Source organism: Alnus glutinosa, chromosome 11 (genome assembly GCF_958979055.1).
Source record: "Alnus glutinosa chromosome 11, dhAlnGlut1.1, whole genome shotgun sequence".
NCBI lineage: Eukaryota > Viridiplantae > Streptophyta > Magnoliopsida > Fagales > Betulaceae > Alnus > Alnus glutinosa.
In genome coordinates this window covers 2222148-2236365 of record NC_084896.1, presented here as the reverse complement: position 1 = coordinate 2236365, position 14218 = coordinate 2222148, and the positions used below count along the sequence as shown (strand labels likewise).

The following is a 14218-nucleotide window of genomic DNA, read 5'->3' as shown; positions in this document are numbered from 1 at the left end:
AACCAATGGCGAATTGAAGAGTTACAAGTATGGACCGTTTCGAATCACAAGGAAGATAAATGACAATGCCTATGTTGTGAAACTCCCCAACGACATGTTAATTTCGAACACCTTCAATGCAGCTGAAATGTTCAAATACCATCCAGATGACCCGTTATATGGGGATAATAACTCGAAGAGGAGTTTTTCTGAAGTGGAGGAGACTGATCTAGGACAGTCCGTTGGGCCCAAGTAATCATTTGACCCCAATGGACCCAAAGTGCCAGTGGCCCCCGATAGACCCAAAGTACCACCAGATTATTTTCTGATGTGTCGATTGCCAACAGGTTTAATGACCAAGAAATTAAAGAGTAGACTATTGACAGATTGTGATTTGGAAGATATTATGCATTACAACCTGTCCTAAATTTCATGATTCCCCTTTTAGAAGATTCCAATGTTTAGATTTCCTTTGTTGTCAAGTATTACTTTAGTTATTATATTTTTCCTAATATGGCTTTCCTTTTGCACCTAGTATTTCCATAAATTTAGAATATCCTTCGACACCAAGTATTTCCAAATTTTGCTTCTTTGTTTTATTTCCATTCTTAGGAGAATCTTATTACCTTTTGTAGCCTTAGGGTTTTACTATAAGCCATCGTTTGGTTCATAGAATGGCTATCCCATTAGGAAAAAGGAATAGGTATTCCTAGGAATAGAAGAAGGTAGAATGGAATAATTATTCTTATTCTTTTGTTTGGTTGTAACAATGGAATAGAACATTGCATATGTATTCATTTGTTTGGTACAGTACAATACTCTGGTGAATGGAATCATATTATAATCAAATATCCTAAAACACCCTCATAATAGAAATATAGTTTATATTTTTAGGACATTTTTCTTTTCTTTATTTTAGAAAAATAAACAGTCATACTATGACTTTTTTTTTTTAATTTTTCCAAGTTCGTGCCTTTTTTTTTCATATACAATTAAGCTACAAAATGATTTATAAAAGTTCAAAAAAAAAAAAAAAGAAGATTATCTTCAAAGCATTTTTTATTTTATTCTTTTTTATTTGTTTTCCAGCAGCAAACATTGATTCTTTGCTTACAAAGTTTTTCCCACGCCTCCCTATTTTTTGGCTTACAAAGTTTTTCCCAACCCAACAAGCAACGACTTCGCACTTTGCCTGTCTCCACCAAAAACTCCAAGGTGAAAGGAATGCATTCCTGGGTCTACCCCTACGCAAGGTAATTGGAGTCCCCCTTGATATCAAGAGGTACTCGTTTTGCTATGTCTAAGCACATTTCGTAGGCTACATCACACCCAAAAAAAAAAAAAAACAACGTAACCCACAATAAATTAAGCTGGGTTGAGAACAAAGAGAGATGAGAATATAATTGCAGAGATGAAGAGAGATACTGGGTTGAGAAAAAGAGAGAGAGAGAGAGAGAGAGAGAGAGAGAGAGAGAGAGAGAGGGATAGGAGATTTGGGTGTTAAGAGGGTTGGAGCTTTTGGGCAAAAAACGAATTTGATTTATTCTTACAAGAAAGGAATAAGTATTCGTCTCCTTTTTTAGTGGAATACCTATTCCTCTTCGTAAAGAAATAGCTATACCCTTAAATAATATACAACCAAACAAATGAATAGATATTCTGTAGGAATAGCTATTCATTTTCGTGGGTCTAATCCGCGAACCAAATGAGTTTTAAGTTTAAAACAGTTGAATTGGAATGAACAGTTTTTCTTATTAATATTATTATCAATTTTCTCGATTAACGTGTGTGTGTGTGTGTGTGTGTGTGTGTGTGTGTGTGTGATTTTTTTTTGACATGTCCACATAAGAGGGGGAGGCGAGATTCGAACTAGTAACCTCTGCTTTATGAGACGTGGTCTCCAGCCGACTTAGCTACCTCCCAGGGGACAACGTGTGTGTTGATTTTGTGCATTGAGAACAAAGTTTATTTTTCATGTTTATCGCTTCTTACTACGTTAGAAAAGAAACAAATTGAAGTTTAGGTATATTTTGAATTTTTATTGCTTGGGTTTTTAGTGCAACTCCCTCTCTATTTTTGGCAAATATTTCCAACTCCCTTTCTATTTTTTTTCACTTCTCCCAAAAAAGTTAAATCCAAAACATTCTCTATTTCTTTCACTTTTTATATCATATCAATAATTTTTTATTACTATTCAAATAACTTTTTCACTTTTCTATAAAGCAACTCCATACTTTTATATACATTATATCACATCAATAACTTTTACTACAAAAATTTCACTATCACAAATATTTATCAAACACACCCAACACAATTGGCTCAATTCAGATAAGAGGTTTGGACCTTGATAAAAAATAGTGGAGCTATAGAAAAGATCGAGATGTAACTTTATAATCTATCTATATCTACAATTGGTTGAAACCCGCTTAGAAACTTTTGTACGCTTTTTGCCTTTAATGGGGCAAAGTACTTTGGAGTACAACAAAAATTTTGAGTTTGGTTTGGTTAATAAGAAATTAAGTGCCGGAAAATTGGAATGTAAGTAGAAAATTTTCTGACAAAAATAAGGTTGTGGAGAGATAGGTAGGATTAGTTTGTGTTCTTTAGCTGACAAAATTGTCCGTCCTGCTTTCAGACCAAAAAGCATGAAGTTATGTTTAACATATATGATATGTTGTTCTCTTTCAAGGCAAACACTTGCCATTTCTTTTATATATATTTATGTTTAACGTTTATAATGGTATATTTTGGAAAACTAATTGAATTTAAGAGGACCAATTTGCTGGAATTATTGGATTGTGCCATGTTGTATTTCAATTGGGTGTTTAGTCAGAGCTTTGATTAATAGTTGTGTAATTATTGAAAAAAATTATCGTTGATAATGGTAGAAATTTACATATATGATATAACTGTGAATATACTTTTTGTCGAAACTCACATCATTGCAATTATGTATATTGCATAATTTAGAGATATGGTTCAAAATCTTCAATAAGATTTAGCGACATGTAGGCTATGTAGCATATATATCAACATGCATACAAATCAAACAAAAAGATTGGTTCTACAACATTTCTTTTCTTTGATATAGTAGACATTTCATCGGGCTTCTAGTGTTGAAATAGTTACGCCATTATTTGAGCAATTTCCTGCAGGGTCAATTGTTGGATTTGTGTCCATCATATTCCGGCCTGTGGTAAATGCTGGTTGCTTGGGTTTAGGTAAAGGTGCATGTTCATTTCTAATCATTGAGACTACATCAGGCATGGTAGGTCGATCAGTCGGGCTTTCTTGGACACAAAGAAGGCCAATGTTAATGAATCTCAACGGAAGAGAACTAGAAGCAGGATACCCAATTATTGGATTTATCAACTCCAAACTTCGATCATCTACCCACAACTCCCATGCCTAGTATCATTTCAAATAAAATGTAAGTTTTACTAAAAACTAAGAGCATTTCAATTTATAAGACCAAGGTAAAACATAAACAAATTGAAAGGACATAAAAGATACTCACATATCTAAGAAGATTGAGTGAACTAGTATTATAGAAGCCAGTATTCTTCTTGCCACTTATAATCTCTAGGAGCAGTACTCCAAAGCTAAACACATCAGACTTTATCGAGTATAAACCATCGATAGCATATTCCGGAGACATGTATCCACTGGATTCCAAAATTTAGTAAACTAATTTTTTAATAGCTTGCTAAAAGAATTTTTTAACCAGCAATTGCAAATATCATACGTAAACAAGTTGCATACTTACTAAGTTCCAACAATTCGGTTTGTGTTTGCTTTTGTGTCATTACCTCCAACTATTCGAGCCATGCCAAAATCTGATATTTTTGGATTCATTTCACCATCCAAGAGAATGTTACTCGGTTTTAGATCTCTATGTATGATTCGTAACCTTGAATATTGATGAAGATAAAGAAGCCCTTGAGCTATCCCTTCAATAATGTGTACACGTGTCTCCCAAGCTAACATTTTGTTCTTGATTGGATCTGTTTAATAGTACAACAAGGAAATTAGTCCTTAAGAACCTAGAAACATATGAGATTAAAATAGAAATACATATGTACATAAACATGCACTCACCAAAAAGGTAGACGTCCAAACTTTGATTGGGCATGTACTCATATATTAATATTTTTTCATCTTGCTCAACACAACAACCTAAGATTCTAACAAGATTTCTATGCTGAAGTTTTGCAATTAGTATTATCTCATTTTTGAACTCCTCATTTCCTTGTCCAGATCTTTTTGAAAGCATCTTCACTGCAACATCCCGCCCTCTAAGTAATTTCCCCTATGAAGGAGAACCATAAGCTCTTTAAACTTTCATAAAGATTTACCACTAATGTCAGTTTTCTTGATAGTATTCAAAGCACATTCATTAGAAAAATGTTACGTACCTTGTAAACAGGTCCATAACCTCCTTCTCCAAGCTTATTTACAACTGAAAAATTATTAGTTGCAATTGATACGCTCTCATAACTGAATAGTGGTAACTCAAAATCCTTCTCTTTTTTCTTCATATTATTGTTGGTATTCATTTCTGCATTGATTGCATCGAGCTCCGTATTGAAATCAAATAATAGTAAATTATTGCTTGAAGCCTTCTCTCCTGTTTGATAAGAATTAGTCATTATACATGGAAATTCAACGAGGTGATATCATTAGGTTCACCAAATAGGGCCAGCTTTACCCTATAACAAATTGTCGCCTAAGGCTCCCAATTAATGAATATGAATAAAGATATTTTTACTAAAAATAATAATAATTTGAAGGTGTTAGTGTTTTTATTGGCTACATTCTAGTTAAAATAAAAACACTTTATGTAATGATTGCGTTTTAATAGGACTGTCAATTTTCAAAATCGAAATCCTCATATATTCAGACATTTGTTGTTCACAAGTTTCTAGAAGCTATCCATGAAGAGTCCATTACATAAACCAAGATAAATCAGTCGGTTCCTATGCAATCGTCCGAACAGGCCTTCGAAGGCGTCCAAACGCCTTGCAATGTCCTACAGATAAACATTGAAGATGTCCGAACATCAGAGCAACACCGTTCGGACACTGGGTCAATTAGTATTCAACAAGGAGTTGTATTTCAAAAGTTGACACTGTTTGGAAAGTCTCTACAATCCGTCCAGAAGACTCGGCAACACGTCCGGACGATGTCCAGTCTCTGCAAGCCGTCCAGACAACTCAGCAACATGTCTGGACGATATCCAATAATTCAGAATATTCCAGAATTCCGTTCGAATGCGGAAAGGATTTTAGCGAAGATCGTCTGGACACTCGGTCAAGTTGTCCGGATGCAAACCTGATAAAGATTGAATTACGCTGTTTCTGAAAGGATATCGCAGAAAACTGTCCAAACGTGGCAAACTTCCTTCTGGACACTCGCCAGCCAAAGTCCGATTCTTAACAATTTTTGAGGTCTCTTGAAGCCTATAAATAGGGGGCTATAGGCTAGTGTTTTACATAGATTTTGACAATGAATTCCATAGTAACTTTGAGAGGGTGTTTAGAGAGAATCGAAGATTCGCTAGCTCTCAAGCCATTGCTAGTGTGTATTCAAGTGTTCGTGTGAAGTCTATCTTAGGGGTAGGTCCTAAGGTAAAGGAATCCATAAAAAACTCTTTTAGGTGGAAGATCTGGTTGAAAAGCATTCGTGTTGGGTTACACGTCAGAGTTAAATGTATGACTACTAGATAGAGTTATGTGAATACAGAATTTCCACTTCGTAACAAATATCTTGTCTTATTTAAATTCCGCATTTAAGATATTTGTTTGCACACAAACACACACACTTGATTTATTTTAAAAGTCAATAAATATTTTCAAAAGGCTTAATTATAATCAATATTCTTTAATTAAGGCTCCTAATTATAGTAATAAGTAATTAAAAAGGCATTAATATCATTAAATTTTCCTAAAAACTTAATTCTCCAACATTCCATTCTTGAAATAAGTCTTAAACAATTGATTGTATTAAATGAGATAATCAAATAATATTAAAGACATTCTTAAATAAAACCAATTCTCCAACTTAAAACATTCTATTCAATTTCTTGGGAATAGTGGAGAATGAAAATAATAATAACATTTAATTACAAACAAAAATTTCTTACAACTCATATATAAGATTAACATGTGTCCCTTGGCATGTGAGAAGCACATATTATTTTAATAGCATATATTTCTTATACGCTTTTTTTAATAGCATTAATAAAAAAATGTGATTCTCATATGTTTAAAGGACACATGTCACTCTTATATATGGGTTGTATGAAATTTTCTACAAACAAATTTATAGGAAATTTCTATTCTTTAATTACGTTGTGGAAAAAGACTTTTTAGGCCTTGTAGTGAGCATTGAGCAGCTTTAACATTCAATGCTAATCATTTCAAAAAAATAAAATAAAATAAATTCAATACTAATAATACATGATTTATTCCAAACATTAAAAAAATAGAAATTATGCTACACGTACAAGTCCAACGTTCAAAATAAATAAATGCTAAGAAGATAGAAAGTTTTTTAAAAATATTTTAGTCAATTATAAACTCATTTCTTTATAAGTTTCCTTTTTTCTTTCTCTCCATTTCCCAATTCAAGTTTTATTCAAATTTGAATTATTATCTTCTTCTACAATTTCATTAATTATTTTTGAACAAGTCACTAGTCAAGCCTTTCAAGGCACTAAAATCATTCCATAGGACCATAGCAAATCAGTGATCAAAAGAAACAAAAAAGGGGGGGAAAAAAAATAATCCTCACTTAAATAATTAAAAATAAAAATAAAATACAATTTTAAAAAAATATATATAATTTTAATATTTTATTTTTTTTTACAAAAAATACCTTATTTAAATTTGTCGTCGTTTTAAGCTTCAAAATGTATTGAGCTACCCTTCACCAGAGTTCAACCACTAAGCAATGCTAGTTTCCAAAGGTAACCTAGTTTATTTAGTCATTTCTGCAAATAAGTGGTAATAATATAGCAGTTCATTCCGATTCCAGTGAAATGGCCAAATAACTGCAAATCTTCACAGAGACATGATGAAATTTGTTGGAGCTAGGACCCCCACAAACAGGAGCCTAAAACCCTATCTTCACCAACTAATGATGCTAGCGGCTAGCTTTCATTGTTGGGTCATTAGAAAAGTGTGTTAATTAAGTGACGTTCCTAAGAACAAGGACTTGTCACAATTTTATTATCTTAGATTAAAGTAGACTTCCTTGTAATTTTTTGAGAGTGATTTCTATGTGAGGTAATTAGAACGCGTGTCGTTTACACTTACCTACGGGTTTGAGCTTTCCTTTGGTTGAAAAACAAATGAAGAGACATAAGATAAGCCCTGTTGTTGGAACTAGCACGGCAACCCATACTATCCATTTTTTGCCTGATTATGATGACAAAAATCACTATTAGCTCAACCATATATAACAGAGAATGAAGTATTAGTATGTTCATAACGAAAGATGACATAAATTCGTGTAGATTTTTAACCTTTGGTACTTTGATGCTCATCTGCAGCAAGTCTGAGATACATAATCTCTCCACCCTCTGAGAGTTGCTGTAAGTTTAAAAGAGCTTCTTCCCATATCACACAGTACCCGCTGCTATTATAAGCATAAGCTGTGCAAGAACAATTATTCATGCAAGCCACTTCACAATTCCTAGCACTCGCTGCCGAATATGCTTTCGAATGATCGGGCAATCTCAGGAATGGTATCTTCATGAACCAATCTTTTTTGCCATTAGCATACGTGTTGTTTTCACATTGCAAAGGGGATTTCCTCGCACAGCCACCTGACCAATCATTTAGACTGGTGTAGTTCTTCGAAAATGGTTCAAAACCTTTTAGACATTCACAGGAGGGGCTCGACATATTATCACGATACACGCCAAATGCACCACACAAACCATAGACATCAGATTGGACCACCGGTTGAAGCCAAAATGAAGTCCATTCCGTGACAGACAGTGACACAAATAGCTGGATATTTCCTGTAGACTTCATCACCATTTTAGAACGGTAAGAAGGATCAAAAAGATAATAAGTAAAATATGTTTCATTTTCATTTGACACAAAACTGTAGTTGAAGATCAGAACATTCGATGTCAACTCAGGAACATTGGCAAAGGTTTTAGCTTTTTCATTCCAAACTCCAGTACTCCAATAGATTTGGGATCTGTTCCACTCTACGACATATTGATTGCTTCCATTTGGGTCTTGCCCAAACGAGAACACACCAGGTGCTGGATCTTCTTTATTTTTCCATGAGATGAGCTGCTTTGATTTTCCAGTAACCTTGTCAATCCCAAGCTTTGCACCTGACAGCCATGTATCGGTTGGATGGTCGAAACTTGCCCAAAATATAGTAGACGGGTTTGACCTATCTCTCAAAACAAAATTCCCATCATTACGAAGTACTGCTTCAGTTAAATTTGACCCGGGAAATGTCAAATTTGTCAGCCAAAATGGGATGTTGGAGGAACTCCCAAATAGGAGTAGATTGCCATTTTCTGAGAGGTTTAGTCTTAAGGAAGATCGGCCAGACAAGGGGTTTTCTCTATTTGCTACCCAAACGGGGTTCTTCTCATCAAAATTTTTATACCATATGCCCAGGTAGTTTTTTAATGAACTGCCTGGTGAGAAGAAACCGAGCTCAAACATGCTTCCTTGAGATAATAAGGTGTCGCTCACTGAAAGAGACTGACCTGCCGAAAGGGTATCACCAGCTACGGAGAAGCATGCCGTGTAATAAGAGAGGATTAGAAGCAGAACAAATAAGAGCCATGGCTTACTCGTCATGCTACCCATCCCTCTCTATAACTTGCAATGTCGCAGTGTGTAGTTACAGAGAACTTGTACCATTTTTTTTTCTTTTTTTTTTCCTTAGCAATACTGGAAGAAGGGGAAGGGGCAACAAACAAGAAAGAAAAGAATATAAAGGAGGGTTGTTCCAGGAGTGTAATCGTAAGAACTTTCGCAATGGGTTATATAAACTCATATTTGGCTAAAATAGATAATATAAATGCTAAAAATACATTTTATTGAATTATTTGTCCTAAATCTAAAGTAGAGTTTTAATAGATTTATGAATAATGCAACTTCACATGTAAATGCTATTTTGATCGAAATAATAGTTTGTGGAGGCAAAATTACACATGTCAATAGTTCATGGGTAAAAAAGTTAATTACCCTATAAAATAAATTTTTACAAAAAGCGTAAAATATTATTTTATTAATTTGAACTAAAAAACCACTATAATAAACTCTGTCATGCTTGTGCAACCAATCTAACTCCTAGGGTCACATCTGTGTGACAATCTTATTGTCCAAATCTTCTCCAGAAACTTAGCATTCACGTTCGGCTCAACAAATTAATGTTTAGCTAAAAGATCATGTTTTTATATTTTAGTTTCTCATTTTTTCAAAGCACCTACATTTAGATAAAAGTTTTAGCTATTCATTTTCATTATTCTCTTTAAATATTTTTTATTTATTCTTTTTTCTCCAACAATTATTGTAGTAGTTAGCTATTTCCTTACACATAGTGGCTAACCGTATGATGCTCTTTCTTCTCTTTTTTCTTTTTTATAATTTTTGTTACAGTTAGCCAAAATAAATTTTAAAAAATCTTACACTCTCAAGTTCATACTTCTTGACGTGACACTAAAAATTGCCGTTGGATTGAAAATTCAATTGTAATCGATCCAATATAATCAAAGACGATTTTTACTACCACATTAAAAATGCATTTAAAAGTGCAAGCATAAGAATTAACTATTTTTTTATTTTTCAATTGCCAGGAAGGAACAAAAGAAACTTCCTGTTCATTCTTCTAGAATTTCTGATCTCTTGAGTTGAGGGCTTTTTTTGACTGCATGATTTGAATCCATTTTGGAGTCAATTTGCCAATTAACGGAAATTCTCCATAGAATCTCCTTTTTCTGGCGGTGGAGGAAAAGGATGGGGTGACTTTATTCAACACGACATCCATGTTAATTAGTTTTGGTCTCGATCTGCAAATTATCAAACAACTTTTTGAATTGCTTTAATAAGTTACTCATTAGGTTCGTTCGACAAAATTTGTTCAAGAGTGTTTTTTTTATAATTATTATTATTATTTTGATTTGTGATATAATATAAAAATAGAAATATTTTTAAATATTTTTATATTTTATTAGTATTTGTTCTTTTCCTTTGTTACAAAAAAAAAAAAAAAAAAAAAAAAAAAAAAAAAAAAAAAAAAAAAAACCGAAAGATCATGGTCAAAATAGCATTTTCACAATGCTGTTTTCAGATTGCCTGAACAAGTGCTGGTTGTAAAATTTTAACCAAAATTTAACTATTAAATCTTTTTTTATTATTTATTTATTTCAAAAAGCGAAAATGGGAAAGAATTCCGAGGGTATATAGAATTTTTCATTCTTATTATTAGATGTATTTTCACCTATTTTAGGATTTTCAGGGGAAAAAATTATATATTATTTTGAAGATTCAAATTATATCTAAAGAATCAGCATTGTAATAAATTCTTATTATATTTCAATATTTAATCATATTAATTACTCGTTTTTGTCTCGACGAAGCTGGGCAAATTTTCTACAATGGCAAAATTTTCTTTTAGCTTGAAATGTTCAGCGCCTTTGATTCACGCGCTTGAGAGGCGGATGGTACTCCTACATTCTTACTGCACATCACCCAGCCTGTCCCACGATGAGAGAGAGAGAGAGAGGGTTATCCGTTAGGATCCATCAGGGAATGGGTAGAGGATTTTCAAGGAAAGGTTCTGTCATATATGGAGTTGGTCGGGGGCGGTCAAAGGGAGCGGGCTTGAATAAAGGAGATGCATGAACCAACGAAATGCAGGATTTGGGTGTGGAGAAGAGATTTTAAAACCACTAGCAACCACTAGCTTTAGATTTGAGAGGAATCTTTTTAGGTCTTAGTTTGGTTGCATCAAGAGGACTGTAACCACAACACGTGCATGTATATGACAAACAAATTCAAATTGACATGAATTATTTTAATGACCCTAGGGTGTAGATGGTGGGCAAGGATTTTGTCACTTTCAAATAAAATAGATATTATACATTTTATAGTTATGATTTACGGTTCGTGAATATAAAGTGTAGATAACCTTACATCATTTATTTATTTTTTAAAAAAGACGTGTCAATATTATCATAGCTACCTATATCAGTCATTTACAAAATAGAAAAGAAAAGCCACTTAAAAAAATGCCATTAAACTTTTTCAACTAAATGATTATATCACATCTATTCACCTTCTAACACTATAGCACATGAATTATGAACATTAACAAGCCAAAACACCACAAAAGAATTCAGGCAAAACCCAGACAAGCAACAATAATAAAAAAATACCCAAAATCAAGCCTCAACCTTAATCAGCCATCAACCACCACCGAGAATAAACACCAATAAAAAAAAAATCAACCAACAATTGAAATTCCACGTTGCCCAATCAATCAAAACTCAAAACTATAGAAATCCCATAAATCTAAACACAACCTAATGAAATCACCAAAAATTACCTATCAAAAATGATTTTGACCTTTTTTCCTCATTGACTACAACTCTCTCTCCTTAGTTGAACAGTGGCTAACGTAGCAACGAGCTGAGGTGGTGCCACGACCTTCAACCTCCATAGACCCAAACTCTCTCCCTCTCTCTCTCTCTCTGTCTGATTTTATCTCCCGAGTCTCTTTCTGATCTTCTCTCTCGGTTTCTCTCTCTCTTGCTCTCGGCTTCATCGTCTCTCTCTTGCTGTGAGAACGGATGGTGGAAGCTACAAAATAGCCTGTAATACCCTAAATTAGTAATTAGAGTTAAGTGAGCTTTAATTTAAGTTTTAGGATGCTAGGATTTGGAATTGGATTAGATTTTTTTGGTATTTTAAGATTTGATGTCTTGGTTGAATGTTCAAGATGGGAGGATCGAATGAACAAATAGTCATGGCCAAATGTTCAAAGTGGAAAGTCAAACATTCGATAACATAAGTTCTCACACGTATTTTAAAAATGTATGTGAGAATCACATACTTTAAGGACAAATGTCAATTTAATAAATTGAATTAGAAGAATTTTTTCTAATTCAGTTTGAAGGAAAACTTTGTTGGTTTGTGATGACTCAATTTTCTCCTTCGTTTTTCAAGGCTTAACATTTTTCTATCAAATAAATCCCATTTTGAAACATAAAATTAAGGGTTTTCTCATTCGAATGTGAAGATCGTCCTAATTGTCTAATGCTCATCTGAATTCATCAAAAAACCAAGGATCGATATGTAGCCATAAAATGTATCTATATTGTTTGCACTCCATTATTATAAGGAATGGAACGTATCTAGTAACCCATATCTATGGCATTATGCATGTAGATATTTTACAGTGGGTCATACGTACATTCAGTTTGAGGACAAATGGGTAATGACAATTTCAAATGGCTTTAATCCTTCCTTATCTCATAGTAACCAATAACTTTGGGGTAATTATCTTATTCACCCATAAATTATCAGTCATTGTCAATATGTTCCATGAACTAACACCCCTCACCAAAAAAGGGCATTGAAGTACTAGAGCATCTGGTTGCATCTGGAGTGGTTCGCGGGCCATATACCCGATGTTATAGTATATCAAGTTGCATCGGGTTGCATATGGTACCCGATGCTCTGGTACTTCTATTCTCTTTTTATGGTGAAGGTATCAATTCATAGGGGAATATTGGCAACAATTGATAGTTCATGGGGGAAAAGGTTTATCCCAACAACCTTTGAATGCATCTTGCCACATATACAATGTGACAAGCATACATATGAAGTTGGGGTGGCCCATGACATGGCCATTGTCTTAAATCTCCCGCGTCCAAACCTCATCTAGTAGGCTAGAAGGTCTTGTTTATTGTGCTTTTGCTTTCATTATCTGGCGTGGAAGTAACTATTTATGGAGCGGTTGACCACTTCTAAATAATTTTTTAGGTGATTGATCACTATGAAAATAGTTAATGGGGTTAATCGACTACCTTTAAAACTGTTTTGAAGATGGTCGACCACCCTTAAAATAGTAGATGGGGTGGCTGGGTTGGCCATAGTTGAAATTGTGGATAATTAAGGGGGATCGGTGTAACACCCCGGCCCATATTGGGAAGAGATTAATAGCTCACATAAAGTGAGTGATTTATAAGAGGTAGATGAGTGCTAAATCCCTTATTGCCTAGTTACTAGATGAAATTGGGTTTTAAAAGTAATTCTAGGGAAAGCTTCAAATCGACTAGTTCTTTTGGGGTGATAGCGCAGATGTGGCTAGTGTTTTTCCCTGAATTGTTACAATCGAAGCACCCAAATTTTTTGAGTGGTCTGATGGATTGTGAGGTGTCAATCATGGGAATATGGTCTGTGTTGTCACAAGAAGAGTGGCCCTTTGAGTCCTACAGTGAGAAACTGAATGAAGCTCGGCAGAAGTGGACTACATATGAGCTGAAATTCTATGTTGTTATCTAGGGTTTAAAGCATTGGGAACAATATTTGATCCAGTGGGAGTTTGTTCTGTATAGAGACCATAAGCTTGGAAATTTGTCAATACCCAAAGAAACTTGTACCAAATGCACGCTCGGTGGATAGCTTTCACACAAAAGTTTACCTTTGTGCTCAAGCACAAGTCAGGGCAATAGAACAAAGTGGCAGACGCTTTGAGCAGACATGCCGCTTTACTCACGACATTACAATCTGAGATCATAAGCTTTGAACACTTAAAGGATTTGTATGCTGAGGGACCAACAAGGTATGGACTCTATTTTCATAGTAATTGACAGATTTTTCAAAATTGCACACTTCATCCATTGCATGAAGACCTCTTATGCATCTCACATAGCCCATATCTTCTTTATTGATGTTGTTCGACTGCATGGTGTACCAAAGTCCATCACGTCGCACCGAGACATCAAGTTCCTTAGTCACTTCTGGATAACCTTGTGGCGGAGGTTTGACACGTCATTGAAGTACAGCAACACTTGCCACCCGTAAACCGACGGTTAGACAGAGGTGACCAACCAGACCCTCGATAACGTTCTCAAATGTGTCTCAAGAGACAAGCTGAACAGTGGGATCTTAATCTTCCTTAGGTGGAGTTTGCATTCAATTTTATGAGCAACAAGTCTACGGGCAAATCACCATTCGAGGTTGTCTGCACC

General features: G+C 34.4%; 1 protein-coding gene across 2 annotated transcripts; it reads right to left on the bottom strand.

Moving 5' to 3' along the window:
• Positions 1-2947: 2947 nt before the first annotated feature.
• On the bottom strand, positions 2948-8979 carry LOC133881455 (G-type lectin S-receptor-like serine/threonine-protein kinase At4g27290). Of its 2 annotated transcripts, XM_062320384.1 has the most exons (8): positions 8912-8965; positions 7508-8877; positions 7299-7400; positions 4398-4609; positions 4081-4291; positions 3749-3986; positions 3500-3647; positions 2948-3390 (listed from the first exon to the last, which is right to left on the bottom strand). In XM_062320384.1, exons 2-8 carry the CDS (start codon positions 8823-8825, stop codon positions 3082-3084), a joined length of 2538 nt encoding a protein of 845 aa, XP_062176368.1. In that variant the 5' UTR covers positions 8826-8877; positions 8912-8965; the 3' UTR covers positions 2948-3081. The 2 variants fall into 2 exon arrangements, with proteins under 2 accessions (XP_062176368.1, XP_062176369.1); XM_062320385.1 differs by lacking the exon at positions 7299-7400 and having other exon boundaries at positions 7508-8979.
• Positions 8980-14218: the final 5239 nt, after the last annotated feature.